This window comes from Hypanus sabinus, chromosome 26 (genome assembly GCF_030144855.1).
Source record: "Hypanus sabinus isolate sHypSab1 chromosome 26, sHypSab1.hap1, whole genome shotgun sequence".
NCBI lineage: Eukaryota > Metazoa > Chordata > Chondrichthyes > Myliobatiformes > Dasyatidae > Hypanus > Hypanus sabinus.
Genome location: NC_082731.1, coordinates 7782752 through 7802913, shown reverse-complemented (window position 1 = coordinate 7802913; position 20162 = coordinate 7782752). Strand labels below are relative to the sequence as shown.

Here is a 20162-nt window from a genome sequence, read left to right as displayed (position 1 = left end):
ATTGGAATGTGTTGATGTACAATGTTGATCTAAAAAGGGATTCTGGGATCCCAGTTCATAACTCCCTGCAAGTGGTTGCACAGGGTGAAGGGTTGGTAAAGGCGTCATTGGCCAGCTTGAGGCACTGAGTTCCAGAGTCAGGTAGTTATGTTGCAGTTTTATATGTTTCTGGTTTCACCACATCTGGAGAATTTCATTCATTACAGGAGAAATGTGGAGGATTTGGATGATGAGCAGAAGAGGATTAACAGGATGCTGCCCGGATAACCAGAGATTCGACAGTCTAGGGATATTTCCTCTGGAGCAGCAGAGGCCTGACAGTTTTTAAGGACATGAGAGGCACAGACAGAGTGGGCAACCAGTAGTTTTTCCCCAAGGAGGAAAGGTCTAATACCAGAGGGCATGCATTTAAGGTGAAGGGGGAAATACTGCCTTAGTATTCCTTTTTTGCACTACTTCTTTTGTAATTTTGTGTAATTTTATATCTTTTCCCTACACTGCTGCTGTGAAAGATCAAGTTAAATAAGACAGTAATGTTAAACCTGACTTTGAATCTTTAAAGGAGATGTGTTTTGCAAGTTTTATCTTGCATACTCATAGTGGTGAGTGTGTGGAATGAATGCCAGGGTTGGTGGTGGGGGCAGATGCGATAGAAGAGAATGGAAGGATGTGGACCTTGTGTACGTTTAAGGGATTGGTTTTAATAAGGCACAAAATTACTAGTTCAATTGGTTCAGAGCAAAGCAGCAAGCAGAAGGGCCTGTTCCCGTGCTGTTCTGTTCTATGTTAGTGAGATCACAATTGGAGTACCGTCTGCATCTCTGGTTACCCACCTCAGGAAGGATGTGATTAACCTAGGAAAGTGTGATAAGGATTGACTACTTTTGTTGCTGGGACTGGCGGACTCTAGTCAGAACGAGACTAGATAGTGATTGTGCACTGATCCCAAAACTGACAGTGATGCAACACTATGTTCCCTCTGCCACCACAGGAACCACTGTCATGATGCAATGGTTGGGAAATGTAAAGGGTGACAAATGACACAAATAGAAACTGCTGTACATAATTCACAGACACTGCCATTGACTTCACTTTAAGAGATGGTGCCTGATGCAATGGCATGAGTGTAAGATGATTGCTTTTGGTTTGTTCATAATGGAAGTAAAGGGCTGTGGCTTTTGTTGAGCACATAAAATGAGCTAGGCACATTTTATTCACAAAATCCTATGAACCCACGGTGACTGTGTGCTGATCCCAGAAATGGGATCCCAACACGGCAGCACCACGGTGCTCTGTATACTGGTTGCAAAACTATGAAAATACCTGTGAATTGCATATGAGTTGCCTTCCCCTCTCCCAACACCAGCCCCACAGTGGGTAGAACTTAGAAACAAGGCATGTCGCTCTATTGGGGCTGTATTTTAGATCCCAATAGTCAGTGGGAACTTCAACTGTCACAGGCCAGCTTATCTGAGCCTCTGGTAACTTCAATTGTTTCTATGTGCTTGTCTTTCATTCTCCTAAGTTCCAAGCAATAAGGACCCAGTTTGGTCACCTCTCCCTCTAGCACAGGCCTCCTAGTCCTGGTAACATCCTCATAAGTCTTTTCTACATTTTTTTCTCTCCCTCTCCCTTTCTCCCTCTGTCTCTCTCTCGCTACACACACACACACACACACACACACTCACTCGTTCCCCCAGTCTCCCATTCCTCACTCACCCATGCACGCACCGCTCTTGCTTCACCACCTCACTCAGCCACTCTGTCACGTCTTCCCCTCACAACCACTTCCCTGTCCCCTTCCCCCTTTGATCTCAATCATCTCTCCTCTATCCTCTTGCGGTCTACACCCCTGCTAGTCAGTGAGCCAGGACCCCAAATTTGGGCCACCCATACCATCTGGGGGATTAATTCTTATAGTGATTTTTGGCAAGGTATACACCCCTAGTGCTAGAAAATATGTGAGAGCATTGCAGCGGTGGTAGTTTAGCCATCCTAGGAAAGCCATTTTGGGATGCTGGTCTGAAGGACGTACGCATAGAGGCTGGAATTGTCATAGAAGGGTCCATCAATGCAGCCCTTGATGGTAAACACCACAATCGTGTTGTCAGGATCCACAAGTACATCTATGAAGCGCTGTTGAGACTGGCATGGGCAGAGTTCACACCGTGGGCTGAGGACGATGTTCCACAGAGGAGTGGGACAATCAAATCATTCTTAGACCATGTGACCACACGGCCTGTGACGTGAACCAACAGAAGTTGAACAATCCGCTGCAAAGTCCGCTCTTGGCTGAGCTGATAACCCTGTGGACAGACTTTCTGGAACACCTCCATCACAATGGAGAGCTATCCGCATTCTGGATATCAGCATTGACATGGCAGAGAACGTAATACTTGGGCTTCTGCGCGCCTCTCGTGAGAGGGACTGGGAGTTGCACCTCCATGCTATAAGAACCATGATCCCATGGTGCTTTGTCTAAGATGAGATGAATTATGCCAGGTACCTGTCCCCTCACTTTGTTCAGATGATGAACCTCCCAGAGAAGAATCCTCCTGTGTGTGAGGCCTTCCAGACAGGCCAACTCTCAGTGCAGCTGTCAAGTAACAGCCCCTTTGGGCAGATCCCTGTGGACCAGGCTATTGAAGCCACAGTGAACAAAGACACACAGACTCCTGGAGGCACATCACGGTTCAGCCTGAGTGCCGGAGCTATCGAGCGTTACTACCTAACAGCTGAGCACCGCAGTGCATTCCTGGGACAGTTCAGGGAGATGATGCAAGGCAACAGATCAGAGCTTTGTCATGCGGAGCTACAGCAGCCAAGAATCCAGAAAGATGAGGAAGCTCTTTCAGCAGTGGTTAGCCTCATACATGAATGGGTCAACTCATTTGCAGAGAAGCGGGACCTCCTTCGCAAAGGCAGCCCCCAAGGACATTGTCTCCGACCTGATGAAGGCATATGGGATTGGTGAGCAATGCTGTGCAACCTTCAAGGCTGAGAGACTAGAGGAAGACCCACCAGCAAAGAACTTCCATGACCCAATAAAAACCAACAAGCTGCAAACATTTAGTGATATGTGTAAGAAGAGAGAAGTGAAATCAAATGGGAGGGCAATCATCTTGAAAGCAGACAGGTCTTTGTTTGGACGCATCATAGTGATGGCACAGGGGTGCAGTCTATGTATGGAGGATATCCTTTCTCATCCCCTTGGACCATTGCCCTGGGCCCTGCCAACACCAGAAGGTATTGCTGAGAAAGACAAATAAAGCTACTTTAGCCACAACCTTGCAGAAAGATGTAGCAGTAGAAGAGCAACTCCCAGGAAACTCTGCTACAGTGGCTGATGGAAAGAACATGGCCCAAGAGTGAAAGGTGATCAAGTTACTTTCAGAGACGTTGCCACAACGATTCTGGGTTTGGCTCTCAGGGAAGGCAGTCAGAGTAGCAGAATAGATGTTGCCTTCGACACGTACAAGGAGAACTCTATCAAGAATAGTGAAAGATCTCTACAGGGTGAAGAGACTGGTCATGAGTTGCAAGGTAACACAGGCACACAGATGGTGAGGCAGTGGAGGAGCTTCCTGACCAAAGTCAGTAACAAAAATAGTCTCATTAGCTTCATTGTCCAGAAATGGAGGAAGGCGGAGTACAGAGCAAAGCTACAGGAGAAGATTCTGTATGCAGCTGTGAATGACAAATGTTACAGAATCGCATCTCAAGACAGTGAGGAGGTGTCAGATCTTCAGTGTCAACAAGAAACAGATGGCTGCCTACTTCTCCATGCTGCCCATGCCACAAGAGAGAGATACCAATCTGTAGTGATCTGCTCAGAAGACGCAGATATCTTTATCACATCCTTAGCATTTTGTGACAAGACTGAGCCCCCCTTGTTCCAAAGGTGTGGCACTAGAACCCGTACAAGGCTTGTAGACATCAGGAAGGTTGCTGCCACTGTTGGCGTAGAGGTTTGTAGGGCTTTCATTGGGTTGCACGCATATACAGCATGTGACACTGTAAGCACTTTTGCAGGCAAAGGAAAGACAAATGCCCTAAAACTTCTGACCAACAACAGAATCTCAGGACATTTTCGTAGAGTTGGGTCAGGAATGGGACCTCTCCCCAGAACTGATGGACAAACTGGAGGCATTTACATGTTTCCTGTATGCCCCAAAATCATCGACCACCAAGGTCAATGAGCTCAGGTATCAACTTTTTTGGGCCAAAAAGGGTGAAATCAGAAGTCATGAACTCCCACCATGCAAGGACTGCTTAACAAAACATGCACAGTGAGCCAACTACCAGAATGGTATTTGGAGAAGGATCCACAAGTACCAAGCCCTGTTGGCAGAGGATGGAAGATGGAGAAAGAAGACGAAGCTGAACAGTTGATGGTGCACTGGATGGAAGGCCAAGCCAGCAACCGATACCATCCTGGATCTACTGGTCTGTAACTGTCCAAAAAAAATGTTCATTCCCAAGATGTATGTGTGTTGCAAATGGCCTCAGGTGTTCCGACATGTGTAGACTGGCAGACTGTGAGCACCAGGCATCCACCTCAGAGAGTGTGGAAAGTTCAGATGAAGACGTGGAAGACTTGAAAAATGATTCTGATTATTAATAGGTTATGAAAGTATGGAAAACAAAGTATGGAAACCAGTCTTTGATTAAATATATTCATTTTACAACCAAATGGGGCCGTGTGGAACCCCACATTTGAATTATTGTACTGTAATTCTATATGCTATGACAAAAGCTTAAGATTGTTTTGATTTGATACAATATAGAAAATATCATGACATTGATAAAACTCCAGAAATCTCTCCATGAGAAAATCTTCAGATGCTGGAAATTTAAGCAACACACACACACAAAACGCTGGTGTAACACAAGAGGCCAGAAGCACTGTCGACATTTCGGGCCGAGACCCTTCGTCAGGACTAACTGAAAGAAAAGATACTAAAAGATTTAAAAGTAATGGGGGGGGGGAAGAGGAAATGCAAAATGATAGGAGAAGACAGGAAGGGGTGGGGTGAAGCTAAGAGCTGGAAAGGTGATTGGCAAAAGGGATACAGAGCTGGAGAAGGGAAAGGATCATGGGATGGGAGACCACGGGAGAAAGCAAGGGGGAAGGGAGCACCAGAGGGAAATGGAGAACAGGCAGATGGGCAGAGAGAGAGAAAAATAACAAACAACTAAATATGTCAGGGATGGGGTAAGAAGGGGAGGAGGGGCATTAACGGAAGTTAGAGAAATCAATGTTCATGCCATCAGGTTGGAGGCTACCCAGCCGGTATATAAGGTGCTGTTCCTCCAACCTGAGTGTGGCTTCATCTTGACAGTAGAGGAGGCCATGGATAGACATATCAGAATGGGAATGGGATGTAGAATTAAATGTGTGGCCACTGGGAGATCCTGCTTTCTCTAGCAGACAGAGCGTAGGTGTTCAGCAAAATGATCTCCCAGTCTGCGTCAGGTCTCTCCAATATATAAAAGGCCACACCGGGAGCGCTGGACGCAGTATACCACACCAGCCAACTCACAGGTGAAGTGTCACCTCACCTGGAAGGACTGTCTGGGGCCCTGAATGGTGGTGAGGGAGGAAATGTAAGGGCAGGTGTAGCACTTGTTCTGCTTACAAGGATAAGTGCCGGGAGGGAGATCGGTGGGAAGGGATGGGGGGGGGGGGGAACAAATGGGCAAGGGAGTTGCATAGGGAGCAATCCCTGTGGAGAGTAGAAAGGGGGGGAGGGAAAGATGTGCTTGGTAGTGGGATCCCGTTGGAGGTGGCGGAAGTTACAGAGAATTATACATTGGACCCGAAGGCTGATGGGATAGTAGGTGAGGACAAGGGAAACACTATCAAGAGTGGGGTGGCAGGCAGATGGGGTGAGGGCAGATGTACGTGAAATGGGAGAGATGCATTTGAGAGTAGAGTTGATGATGGGGGAAGGGAAACCCCTTTGTTTAAAAAAGAAAGACATCTCCTTCATCCTGGAATGAAAAGCCTCATCCTGAGAGAAGTTGTGGTGGAGACGGAGGAATTGCGAGAAGGGGATGGCATTTTTGCAAGGGTGGGAAGAGGAATAGTCCAGGAGGCTGTGAGAGTCTGTAGGCTTATAGGAGATAATCAGTAGATAAGCTGTCTCCAGAGATAGAGACAGAAAGATCAAGAAAGGGGAGGGAGGTGTCGGAAATGGACCAGGTAAATTTGAGGGCTGGGTGAAAGTTGGAGGCAAAGTTAGTGAAGTCAAACAGCTCAGCATGCTTGCGGGAGGCAGCGCCAATGCAGTCGTTGATGTAGCGAAGGAAAAGAGGGGGATGGATACCCATATAGGCTTGGAACATGCACTGTTCCACAAAGCCAACAAAAACGCAGGCATTGCTGGGACCCATACGGGTGCCCATGGCAACACCCTTGGTTTGGAGGAAGTGGTAGGAGCCAAAGGAGAAATTATTGAGAGTAAGGACTAATTCTGCTAGACGGAGGAGTGTGGTGGTAGAGGGGAATTGATTAGGTCTGGAATCCAAAAAGAAATGGAAAGCTTTGAGACCTTCCTGGTGGGGGATGGAGGTATATAGGGACTGGACGTCCATGGTGAAAATAAGGCGGTGGGGGCCAGGGAACTTAAAATCATTGAAACAATTCAAAGCGTGAGAAGTGTCAAGAACGTAGGTGGGAAGGGATTGAACAAAGGGGATAAAACAGTGTCAAGGTATGCAGAAATAAGTTCGGTTGGGCAGGAGCAAGCTGAGACAATGGTCTACCTGGACAGGCAGGTTTGTGGATCTTGGGTAGCAGGTAGAAATGGGAAATGCATGGTGTGGGAGCAATGAGGTTGGTGGCAGTGGATGGGAGATCCCCAGAGCTGATAAGGTTTGATGGTGTGGGAGACAGTGGCCTGGTGCTCCTTAGTGGGGTCATGATTGAGGAGTAAATAAGAGGAGGTATTAGCGAGTTGTCGCTGTGCCTCGGCAAGGTAGAGGTCAGTACGCCAGACCACAACAGCACCCCCCTTATCAGCAGGTTTTATAGTGAGGTTGGGATTGGTGCAGAGGGAGAGGAGAGCAGAGCGTTCAGAAGGAGTGAGGTTGGAATTGGAACAAGGTGTGGTGAAGTCAAGACGGTTGATGTCCCATCAGCAGTTATCAATAAAGAGATCCAGAGCAGGCAGAAGATCAGAGCAGGGTGTCCATGAAGAGGAGGAGGGTTGAAGACGGGAGAAGGGGTCATCGGTGGGGGTAGGACAGTCCTTACCAAAGAAGTAAGCTCGGAGACGGAGATGGCGGAAGAAGAGTTCAACATCATGGTGTACGCGGAACTCGCTGAGGTGTGGGCAAAGGGGGACAAAGCTGAGGCCCTTACTGAGGACAGAGCGCTCTGCCTCAGAAAGTTGAAGGTTGGAGGGAATGGTAACGACCCGGCACAGGTGAGAGATGTTATCAGAGGGGGGAGGGAGGCTAGTAGTGTCAGTGGAGAGGGAAGGGTTGGGGTGAGAGGAAGATGGAGCCTCTGAGGGCCCAGGAGCTGACAATGGGATATGAGAGAGAAGGGATTGCAGAGTGGTGGGGGAGGGGGAGATGGGAGTCACAATCACAGCATGTGAAGACCCAGCCTGGAGTTCAAGGCTGGAGTCGCAGTCGGAGGCTGCACAATCACTTTGAAGATGTCCATGGTCATTGGAACCCGCGTAGATGGTGCTGGAGTCTGGGTTTTGAATATGCCCTGGGTTGCTGGGGCAGCCGAGATCGACAACTCGGGCAGCGATCCAAAGTTCATGCCTGCTAATGGTGGAGCCAGCAGGCTCTGGGGTCTGCAGATGGAAGATCTAGCAATCCTTGCAGGACGTGACAAAGTCAAAGAAACGGCGATTGCGTGCATGGATCCGATGGAGGATAAAATAATGGACAGGTCCATTACATAGGGAGAAGAAAGTGTCCCGGAGGCGTGGAAGGGATTGTGATAGGGAGGCCAGGTACCTTCTCATGGTGGAGAGTGTCGCCCTCAGAGCTCAACAGGAGAAACAACGGGAGGCAGAGTCAATTAAATGTGAGTACCTGGGATCCTCAGAAGGTCCAAATTGAGAAGCTCGAAAATGGATCCTGAAACCAACTGGAGTCAGTTGGCGGTGGAGACACAGTCAGAGGAAGGATATATGGCTGTAATAGTGGGTCTGGGTCAAAATATGATCGAAAAGTTGAAGGACCAAAAAAATTATAGATGGGGAACAGCGAGAGAGAGTTTCACTGAACTCCCGTTGAAGAGAAGATTTGAACTTCTTCAATGTAGGCATCACAGTAGTACTGCATTTGCAGTAGTGATCTCTCCAAATGAGGTTTTTTCACCTTTTGGGGGTGGAGTAACATTTTCTGCAGTTCTGATGTTAATATGGAATAGATACAAAAAGTGATTACTTATTTGAAGTAATAAAGCTAGCACTGGTGCAATGCTATCACATATTACTGTGATACTAAGATGGCGTTGTGGATAATGAAGTAGGTTTTCAAAGTTTGCAGAGAGATTTAGGCCAATTAGAAGAGTGGGCTGAACAATGACAGGTGGAGTTTAATGCTGATAAGTGTGAGGTGCTACATTTTGGTAGGAATAATCCAAATAGGACATACATGGTAAATGGTAGGGCATTGAAGAATATGGTAGAACAGAGTGATCAAGGAATAATAGTGCATAGTTCCCTGAAGGTGGAATATCATGTGGATAGGGTGGTGAAGAAAGCTTTTGGTATGTTGGCCTTTATAAATCAGAGCATTGAGTATAGGAGTTGGGATGTAATGTTAAAATTGTACAAGGCATTGGTAAGGCCGAATTTGGAGTTCTGGTCACCGAATTATAGGAAAGATGTCAACAAAATAAAGAGAATAGAGATAGAGTTACTAGAATGTTACCTCAGTTTCAGCACCTAAGTTACAGGGAAAGGCTGAACAAGTTAGGTCTTTATTCTTTAGAGCTTTGAAGGTTGAGGGGGGACTTGATAGAGGTATTTAAAATTATAAGGGAGATAGATAGAGTTCACGTGGATAGGCTTTTTCCATTGAGAGTAGGGGAGATTCAAACAAGAGGACATGAGTTGAGAGTTAGGGAGCAAAAGTTTAAGGGTAACACCAGGGGGAATTTCTTTACTCAGAGAGTGGTAGCTGTGTGGAACGAGCTTGCAGTAAAAGTTGTAGAGGCAGGTTCGGTATTGTCATTTAAAGTAAAATTGGATAGGTATATGGACAGGAAAGGAATGGAGGGTTATGGGCTGTGTGCAGGTCAGTGGGACGAGGTGAGAGTAAGCATTTGGCACAGACTGGAAGGGCCGGGATGGCCTGTTTCCATGCTGTAATTGTTATATGGTTATATGGTTATATTTTCTAACTGTAGAGATGTATACTTTGCCAAAAATCACTATGACAATTCTTCCCCTCAGATGGTATCGACCAACCCTACTGGCTCACGGACTATGCTGCTTCTAATGTCCCTAAGCTGGCAACGGATAGGACAATATCCTCAGGAATAACACCTAGCAGATCAGGTGATGAATGTAAGGACTGGAGGCACTGGGTTGTGCTCAGGCCATGGCTTTATTAATGAACCGAAGCACCGCGGTGACCGGACACTTCACCGCGCTAATCAGCTGCTCCCTGAATTTTGACTGAGTCACTGCATAGATAAATGTGTTTGTGCAGCAGCTGAAATTCATCAGCAAAGCCCCGAAGTAGTGAAAGATCTTTTCAGAATCAATGAAATTGAATCCTATGCCCGAGACCTGATAATATATGACATGTACAACGTACGTCATCCACAGGAGGATGAAACTGCCAGAGATGGTGAAGAGTAAAACCACAGACCTCCTCCTGCTAACCATCTCTGGGTCACTACGGTTCTCCCCCTTGCTCTGACCCTTCAGCCCCTTACGGACCTGACTGGCCACTAAAATGTGCCTGACTGTCCGAGCATTGAGCAGAAGAATCACAGCGAAAGGGAGGAACGGAGTTAAAACCGTATCGAGCCAATCATATCCTATCCACCCGGGGTCAGTGAAAACATTGTCCTTGATCCTACAGAACCACGGTACATTGTCGATGATCACTATGTTTTCCCGCATGAAGTAGCAGGGAACGTTTTTCAGACAGAACATTACGCTGGTTGTTGTTAGAACCACAGCTGCAATTCTCCCGGTGCAATATTTTGTTTTCAGCTTCTGGCAACAAATGGCGACAAACCGGTCAAAGGTGAAAGCGACAGTGAACCAGACAGAACAATCTGGGAATGTGTACCTCGGTATCTCGATAACTCTGCACACAGGGGTAATGTTTAGAAAACTCCGTGGAAAGTAATACGATTTGATTCTAATCAAAATGACCTCGGTGACAATGGTCAGCAGATCCGCCACTGCCATGGCCAGCAGGTAGCGAATGGTGCAGGTAGAGAGGCCACACTTATCCCGGGACAGGATCACCATCGCCACAAAATTCACTGGAAAGAGAGAAGAAAACAGATACTGGGCATTACTGAGCACATTCTCGTGGAATTCTGGTTTCAGCTAAAGATCAGGAGTGCAAGAGTCAGTGAACAGCTGCTAATCTAACATTAGACACTATCTCGAACATGCCTTCTTCATTGTGGAGATAATACGATGTGTGGGTAATTGTCGGCGATAAAATCAAGCTGCAGGGACAACAATGATTGATGCAGATCCTGACTGCAGTCGCTGATGGGATTGGTTTCAATGATGTAACTATGACTGTCCAAGTCTCTGGATATTCAACATCTGACAGGGCTGAGGAGTGATCCAGTGGGAAGAAACACATACAAAAAATGCTGGAGGTACTCACCAAGACAGGCAGCATCTATGGAAAAGAGTACAGTCAACATATCGGACCGAGATTCTTCAGCAGGGCTCACTTCCTTTGCTTGTACTCAGTGGAAAATGCCTGCCTATACCCCTCATAATTTTGTATACCTCTATCAAATCTCCTCTCAATCTTCTACATTCTAAAGAATACAATTCTAACCTATTCACTCTTCCCTTATTACTCAGGTCCTCCAGACCCAGCAACATCCTTGTCATTTTCTCTGCACTCTTTCAACCTTGTTTACAACTGCACACAGTACTCCACATTAGGCCTCAGACAGATAGACATACTTTATTGATCCCGAGGGAAATTGGGTTTCGTTACAGCCGCACCAACCAAGAATAGTGTAGAGATATAGCAATATAAAACCATAAGTAATTAGATAATAATGTTAACCATGCCCAGTGAAAATAAGTCCAGGACCAGCCTATTGGCTCAGGGTGTCTGACACTCCGAGGGAGGAGTTGTAAAGTTTGATGGCCACAGGTAAGAATGACTTCCTATGATGCTCAGTGTTACATCTCGGTGGAATGAGTCTCTGGCTGAATGTACTCCTGTGCCTAACCAGTACATTATGGAGTGGATGAGATATGTTGTCCAAGATGGCATGCAACTTGGACAGCATCCTCTTTTCAGACACCGCCGTCAGAGAGTCCAGTTCCACCCCCACAACATCACTGGCCTTACGAATGAGTTTGTTGGTGTCTGTTACCCTCAGCCTGCTGCCCCAGCACACAACGACAAACATGATAGCACCGGCCACCACAGTCTCATAGAGCATCCTCAGCATCGTCCAGCAGATGTTAAAGGACCTCACTCTCCTCAGGAAATAAAGACGGCTGTGCCCCTTCTTGTAGACAGCCTCAGTGTTCTTTGACCAGTCCAGTTTATTGTCCATTCGTATCCCCAGGTATTTGTAATCCTCCACCATGTCCACACTGACCCCTTGGATGGAAACAGGGGTCACTGGTGCCTTAGCCCTCCTCAGGTCCACCACCACCTCCTTAGTCTTTTTCACATTAAGCTGCAGATGATTCTGCTTGCACCATGTGACAAAGTTTCCCACCGTAGCCCTGTACTCGGCCTCATCTCCCCTGCTGATGCATCCAACTATGGCAGATTCATCAGAAAACTTCTGAAGATGGCAAGACTCTGTGTTGTAGTTGAAGTCTGGGGTGTAGATGGTGAAGAGAAAGGGAGACAGGACAGTCCCCCTGTGGAGCCCCAGCAAAGTCATATACAACTTCAATATAACATCCCACCTTCTGTATTCAATACATTTACTTCTGAAGGCCAGTGTGCCAAAAGCTTTTCTTTAAGTCAGCAGATCTATGGACAGTGGTTCAGGTAACCAGACCCAACTATTGACCAACAGGCAGTGGAATCTGTAAGTGACTGACTCCAGAGGGAGATGTGAAAAATGGGACCAGGTGTTCACTCTGATCAATAACTCAGAAATGTATAACTCTTCCAGCCACACCATCCCAGGGAGCTGCCTGTTCCCATCACTCATACAACACTGGACACGGTCTCATTAAAACCCTCCCATTCTATCTTCCCAGAGAAATGCCTATCCCCAGCACTGGTATAACTCTCGACAAATTGCCATTAAAGGACCATGTGTTCACTTAGATCAATAACTCAAGAACAGTCAACACTAAAATGTTTAACTCTCCCAATCACACCTTCCTGGAGAACTGCCTGTCCCCAGCATTGGCACCACTCTGGGCACGGTGTTATTAAGGCAAGAATAATATTTGATTCAATCCCAAGAGTTAGACAAGAGAGGTTTAGATTCAATTGTCATTAAATATGAAAAATCAGAATGTTGAGTTAACAGGATCGATATCACTCACAGATATTTGTGCAGTGAGCATCAATTTGGAAGCCTGTAAAATGATCATAAACAGGCTCACACCAGTTAACACACAGAAGTACCAAACATAAATTGCTTTGCTCACTTACCAGGAACACCAATGACAGCAATGAACATGTACAATGTTTTCTCCACATTCCTGTACCTTTCACACATTGCAAGCACTTTCCCTGTCCAGTGATTTGTTCCCCTGTGCTGCAGATGATCTTTCAAGTGGAAATGTTGAGACAGTACATGTCTAGGATTTTTAATATCATTTAGCGACTCCCCGGAGACAGATTTAAAAATAAAGATTTTTAAATTATTTACCAACCGATTACATCAGACAACTGCTATCCCCACGATGACAGATCATGATTAATTTGGTGAATTAATTGTGAAACTGAAAACACTGGAAATTGTGTTAGTACTGGGGGGGGTGTAAATTGTGAGAGTCATTCTTTCAGCAAAGGGGATATTGTTTCAGTCACCATCAGACCCAAGTCTTATCCACTGAGCACAAATCGACCACTCCATTCTGATTCTCCACCAATTGTGATCACAGCTCACCTGACTGTAATCTCATCACTCACCAGTAACCACCCTCAGTTTGTTTGTGTGAAGTGTGCCAAACTTTGTCCTGAGTCAAAAACTTATCTATGTTCTTCACCATTGAGAGAACGTATGCTCTGAGAAAAGAGCTTCGGCCCACAGTGTATGAGCCAAACATGACACCATATTAAGCGGATCCCACCGACAGTCACATGATCTGTCTCCCTACGTGCCTTACCTATCCATGTGTCAACTCTCACAACAGTAACATTGGGCATCTGGGTTCTCTGTTCTCAGAAGCTTTTAGACCATTTGTGTGAGTTGGTTTGTCCCAAGAAAGCTGTCTGAACCTTCAGGAGTGTTATTAATTAAATGTGCTTCCACTGTAAATATGCACTTGAAAGAAACCATTTATGAGATATTATATATTACGTCATTGCAGCTTGTGAAATTGTATTGAATCATCTACTGTTACCATTCTCCTCAGGAACATAAACTTTTGAATGAGATGGTCAATCAAGATGGTCTCCAAGAAAATGTCTGTTTGTGGTGATGAATAAACACTTTCATATCCACGAACCCTCCTTCAGTGACTTAGTCTCAGTAACAACATTTGGGGGCTCATGCAGGAACCAGCCCCAATCCTAATGCATAGCCATCAAACTCAGCAGTTTTCGCAGGAGGGCTGCGCATGTTTTAATCATATCACCTAGAGCGTGCCAAAAAAAACAGCAGAGAGCTGGATAAGAAAGTGTAGCCATGTCTGTGTATGTGTGCATCCGTGGGTGTGTGTGCTTCTGTATGTATTGTTTGTTCATGTGTATGTATATGTATATCTATGTGTGAGTGAGTGGTTTGGCTGTGTATGTGCCTTTGCCTGTCATTGTATGTCCACACATTTGTGTGTATATTTGTACGTGCTTGTGTGTGTGTGCATCTTTGTGTCTGGGTGTGAGGGTCAATGTGTGTCAGTCTGTATTGTTACAAACACACAGGTTTCATTTACTGTTGACTGTCACTTTAAAAGAGCGCTTCTTCAGTGAGGCAGGACTATGATGTCGTTCACTGACTGACTCACAGCTTGATAATAGACAATAGGTGCAGAAGTAGACCATTCGGCCCCTCGAGTCTGCACCGCCATTCTGAGATCATGGCTGATCATTCACTATCAATACCCAGTCCCTGCCTTGTCCCCATATCCCTTGATTCCCCTATCCATCAGATATCTATCTAGCTCCTTCTTGAAAGCATCCAGAGAATTGGCCTCCACCGTCTTCCGAGGCAGTGCATTCCACACCTCCACAACTCTCTGGGAGAACAAGCTCTTCCTCAACTCTGTTTTAAATAACTGACCTCTTATTCTCAATCCATGCCCTCTGGTACTGGACACTCCCAAAATCTGGAACATATTTCCTGCCTCAATCCTATCAAATCCTTTAATTATCTTAAACGTTTCAATCAGATCCCCTCTCAATCTCTTCAATTCCAGTGTGTACAAGCCCAATCTCTCCAATCTCTCTGCGTAAGACAGCCCTGCCATCCCAGGAATCAACCTAGTGAATCTACGCTGCACTTCCTCAATTGCCAGAATGTCCTTCCTTAAACCTGGAAACCAAAACTGTACACAATATTCTAGGTGTGGTCTCACCAGGGCCCTGTACAAATGCAAAAGGACATCCTTGCTCTTGTACTCAATTCCCCTTGTAATAAAGGCCAACATTCCACTTGCCCTCTTCACTGCCTGTTGCACTTGCTCATTCACCTTCATTGACTGATGAACTAGGACTCCTAGGTCTCTTTGCATTTCTCCCTTACCTAACTCTACACCGTTCAGACAATACTCTGCCCTCTTGTTCCTGCTTCCAAAGTGGATAACTTCACATTTATTCACATTGAATGACATCTGCCAAGTATCTGCCCACTCACCCAGCCTATCCAAGTCTCCCTGTATTCTCCTAACGTCCTCTTCGCATGTCACACTGCCACCCAGTTTAGTATCGTCAGCAAACTTGCTGATATAGTTTTCAATGCCCTCATCTAAATCGTTGACATAAATCGTAAAGAGCTGTGGTCCCAATACAGAGCCCTGTGGTACCCCACTAGTCACCTCCAGCCAGTCCGAGAAACACCCATTCACTGCTACCCTTTGCTTTCTATCTGCCAACCAGTTTTCTATCCATGTTGAAACCCTGCCCCCAATGCCATGAGCTCTGATTTTACTCACCAATCTCCTATGTGGCACCTTATCGAATGCCTTCTGAAAATCTAGGTACACTACATCCACTGACTTACCCTCGTCTAACATCCTTGTTACACCCTCAAAAAACTCCAACAGATTAGTCAAGCATGATTTGCCCTTGGTAAATCCATGCTGGCTCAGCCTAATCCTATTACTGCCATCAAGATATGCCACTATTTCGTCCTTAATAATGGACTCAAGCATCATCCCCACGACTGACGTTAGGCTCCGATAGTTCTCCGTTTTCTCCTTCCCTCCCTTCTTGAAAAGTGGGATAACATTAGCCACTCTCCAATCTTCAGGAACTGATCCTGAATCTAAGGAACATTGGAAAATGATTACCAATGCATCCGCAATTTCCTGAGCCACCTCTTTTAGAACCCTCGGATGCAGACCATCTGGACCCGGGGATTTATTAGCCTTCAGTCCTATCAGTCTACTCATCACAGTTTCTTTCCTAATGTCAATCTGTTTCAATTCCTCTGATACCTTATGACCCTGGCCCATCCATACATCTGAGAGATTGCTTGTGTCCTCCCTGGTGAAGACAGATCTAAAGTACGCATTAAATTCTGTTGCCATTTCCCTGTTTCCCATAACAATTTCTCCCAATTCATTCTTCAAGGGGCCAACATTGTTCTTAACTATCTTCTTTCTCTTCACATAGCTAAAAAAGCTTTTGCTATCCCCTTTTATATTCCTGGCTAGACTGAGCTCATACCTGATTTTTTCTCTCCGTATTGCTTTTTTAGTTAAGATCTGCTGTTCCTTAAAACTTTCCCAATCATCTGTATTCCCACTCATCTTAGCCCTGTCATACTCCTTTTTCTTTAATGCTATACAATCTCTGACTTCCTTCGTCAACCACTGTGGCCCCTTCCCCCTCTTTGAATCCTTCCTTCTCATTGGAATGAACTGCTTTTGCATCTTTTGTATTATCCCCAAGAATATCTGCTACTGCTGATCCACTGTCTTTCCTGCCAGGGCATCCACCTATTTAACTTTGGCCAGCTCTTCCCTCATGGCTCCGTAGTCTCCTTTATTTAATTGCAACACTGACACCTCTGATCTGCCCTTATCCCTCTCAAATTGTAGATAAAAACTTATCATGTTATGATCACTACTTCCTAATGGCTCCAAGATCACTTATCAATTCCTGTTCATTACACATCACCAAGTCCAAAATAGCCTCGTTCCTGGTTGGCTCAAGCACAAGCTGTTCCAAAAATACATCCCTTAGACACTCCACAAACTCCCTATCCTGGGGTCCAGCACCAACCTGATGCTCCCAGTTCACCTGCATGTTGAAATCTCCCATAACGACTGCATTACCTTTAGCACATGCCAATGTTAACTCCCTAATCAACTTGTACCCAATATCCACGCTACTGTTTGGGAGCCTGTACACAACACCCATTAGGGTCTTTTTACCCTTACTGTTCCTCAGCTCAATCCACACAGACTCTACTTCCCCTGTTCCTAAGTCACCCCTTGCTAAGGACTGAATCTCATTCCTCACCAACAGGGCCACCCCACCCCCTCTTATAGCACGTATACCCTGGTACACTCAATTCCCAGGCCTGATCCCCTTGCAGCCATGTCTCCATTATCTCAACAATATCGTAGTTCCCCATTTTCATCTGAACTTCAAGCTCATCTGTCTTATTTTTGACACTACGCACATTCAAGTATAGAATTCTTAGCCCATTCCTCCTCTCTTTGCTTAAAACACTGTCTATTGTACCTAACCCAGCTCCTTGAACTTCCATCGGGCTAATTGCACCTTGAATTTTGATGACCTTCTCAAGATTACCCAAACCTTCTACATATTTAACCCCATGCTCCTTCTGACCAACCCTCTGTACATGTAACTTTTCCAACACATGTTCTGTCTCACCATTCTCCTTTACACAATTAATATTTGGGAAACGTGTATTCCCCACCTGTCCCTTATCCTTCATCATATCATCTTCTCTCGTATTCTGGATCCCTGCCCCCTGCACATCTAGTTTAAACCCCCCCGAGCAGCACTGGCAAACATTCCTGCAAGAATGTTAGTACCCCTCCAGTTCAGATGTAGACCGTCCCTTCGAAACAAATCCCAATGGCCCTGGAACAAAGACCAATTATCCAAAAACCTGAACCCTTCCTTCCTGCACCATGCTCTCAGCCTCGTATTAATGTGCATAATCATTCTATTCTTCGCCTCACTCGCACGTGGCACAGCTTGTTTACCTTTAAAACAAGGACACAGTTAGTCACAGTCATGTCAGAAGGAGAGAGAGGGGAGCGAACCTGGAAAAGGTAGCAGCTCCAGCTTGTTGAAGCTGGGGATTTGGAACTCTGCTATACTCACAAGGGTTGGTTTATTATTGATCCAGTGCACATCGAATGTGTGGCTGTCACTTCGTATGTCCTGTGGGACAACTCAAAGTTAACCCTTGCCTGGGTATGTAATGTGGTAATCCCTTGAAGATGACATCCCTGTGACAGATCACTTTGGTGGTAATTCGTGTGTGGATTTGGAACAGCTCGTCGAAGGATCTTCGACAATTGATATTTCTTCGGGGAAGTTTGACGCTGAGGTATTAGAACTGTTCCCTGAAAGTAAACCAGTTACCCCTGAGCTCCAGTTATGGCTGGACCAATTAAGGATCGACCAAAAGAGACAGATTAGAAGCTGCAGAAAAAGACAATGAGAGGGAATAAGCAGGAAAAAGGCGTTTTGAAGCTGAAGAAGCAGAAAGACAGAGGCTGTTCCAATTGGAAAAGATAGAGAAAATGCAGCAAAGGGGTCTAGTGATTGACCCTGGTGAGAAGTTTGTTGCCAGTCGGGAAGTTAAATTGGTTCCTCCATTTAATGAAGCTGAGGTTGATAAATACTTTTGGCATTTTGAGAAGGTAGCTCAGAGTCAAAATTGACTGGAAGGAAGCTGGTCTCTCTTGTTACTGAGTGTATTTATGGGTAAGGCCCAACAGGCTTATTCTGCTCTGACAGTTGAAGAGGCAGCTGATTATGACATTGTGAAACAGACTGTACTCAGAGCTTATGGATTGGTTCTGGAAGCCTATAGGCAAAGGGTTAGAAATTTGAGGAAATCTGTGAATCACACTTATGTGGAATTTGCTTATTGGAAGTTTGTGTGTTTTGACCGCTGGTGCACATCTAAATATGTGAATGATGATTTCAACTGCTTGAAAGAGTTGGTTTTAATTGAAGAATTGTGCGTCCCTGATGACATAAAGACCTATATTGATGAAAAGGATGCTGCCCACTTTGCAGGAGTTTGTTAGATTAGCAGATGAGTTTGCTTTAACCCACAAGTTTAAGTTTACCCCAAGTAAGAGCTTCCAAAAGAGTAGCAGAGATAACCAGGGTAAACCAGAAATTCAATCTGGGGCCAGTGACAAAAGTAAGGATGAAAGGAAGCAAGTAAAGGAGAAATACTCTGGTCTTACTTGTTACTGTTGTAGGAAAGCTGGCCATGTTATGGCTGATTGTTCTGTCCTGAAGAAGAGAAAGGAAAAGGAGGCAGTCCCAAATGCTTGTATTCAGCAGGTTGAAACACCAAAAAACCCACAGGGTTCTGAACATTCTGTTGAGGCTCAGTTAAGGACTGAGGGGTCTGACCAAGTTAAGAAAGGATTCGATCACTTTATGTCAGATGGGTTTGTATCAGTAAAGGAAGGGTCAACCCCAGTACCAGTGCAAATTCTTCTCTCAGTCACTTATATTAGAGAGTGTTCTAAAGTTTAATGATGAGACTGACACTGGTGAGGTAAATATTATTAAGGGCATTGGGAGCAACGTTGTTCCTGTAATTTTGCAGTCGGAGTTTGTGAGGGAACCTGTTAAAATAGGACTCCGGCCCAGTTTACCAGTTGATGGTGTTTCTTTGTTGTTAGGAAATGACCTAGCAGATGGTAAAGTTGTTCCTGCAGTACAGCTGACAACTAAGCCAAACCACTGATGACCACAGATGGATTTTAACATTTATCCTTCCTGCGCAGTAACTCGAAGTACGGCTAAGAAGTTAGTCAATGCAGATAGTTCTGTGCAGCATGATTCTGGTACCCATGATAGTCAAAATCGGGATTCAGGTTGTGATGACTTGTCAGGGACTTTTCTGGCTTTATTGTTTCAACAGGATTCAGATAGTAAATCTGATGAGAAAGATTTGTCACTGTCTAGGAAGGAGTTTATAGCAGAACAGAACTGAGACCCTGAGATTAAAGCTTTAAAAGAACAAGCTCTCTCAGATGATGAGATTAAGAAAGTGCCAGTAGGGTATTATCTCAAGGATGGAGTGTTAATGAGAAAGGAGAGACCACCTGCTATACCTGCAAGTGAGGAATAGGCGATTGTTCACCAAGTTGTAGTTCCTAAAGTTTACAGGAACAAAATTTTAACTTTGGCTCACTGTATGCCCTTAGGTGGCCATTTTGGTGTGAATAAAACTGTAACCAGCATTATGAAAGAATTTTTCTGGATTTATTTGAAGAAAGATATTGTGACTTTTTGCAGGACGACACACTTGTCAAGTTGTGGGTAAACCTAATCAGGTCACTTCAGTGGCCCCACTCCGGCCTATACCTGAATTTGGTGAACCTTTTTCTAAAGCTACTGTGGATTGTGTTGGTCCGTTGGCAAAGACTAAA

The 20162-nt window shown here is 45.3% G+C and overlaps 1 protein-coding gene across 1 annotated transcript in view; it reads left to right on the top strand.

Annotated features, from left to right (window-relative positions):
- The window catches only part of LOC132381559 (zinc finger protein 585A-like), a 74551-nt gene that overhangs the window by 34030 nt on the left and 20359 nt on the right, over window positions 1–20162 (top strand). The window contains exon 4 of the mRNA XM_059951060.1: window positions 2528–2860. Within this exon, the coding sequence (XP_059807043.1) occupies window positions 2528–2860 (333 nt within the window). The remainder of the gene's footprint in view (window positions 1–2527; window positions 2861–20162) is intronic.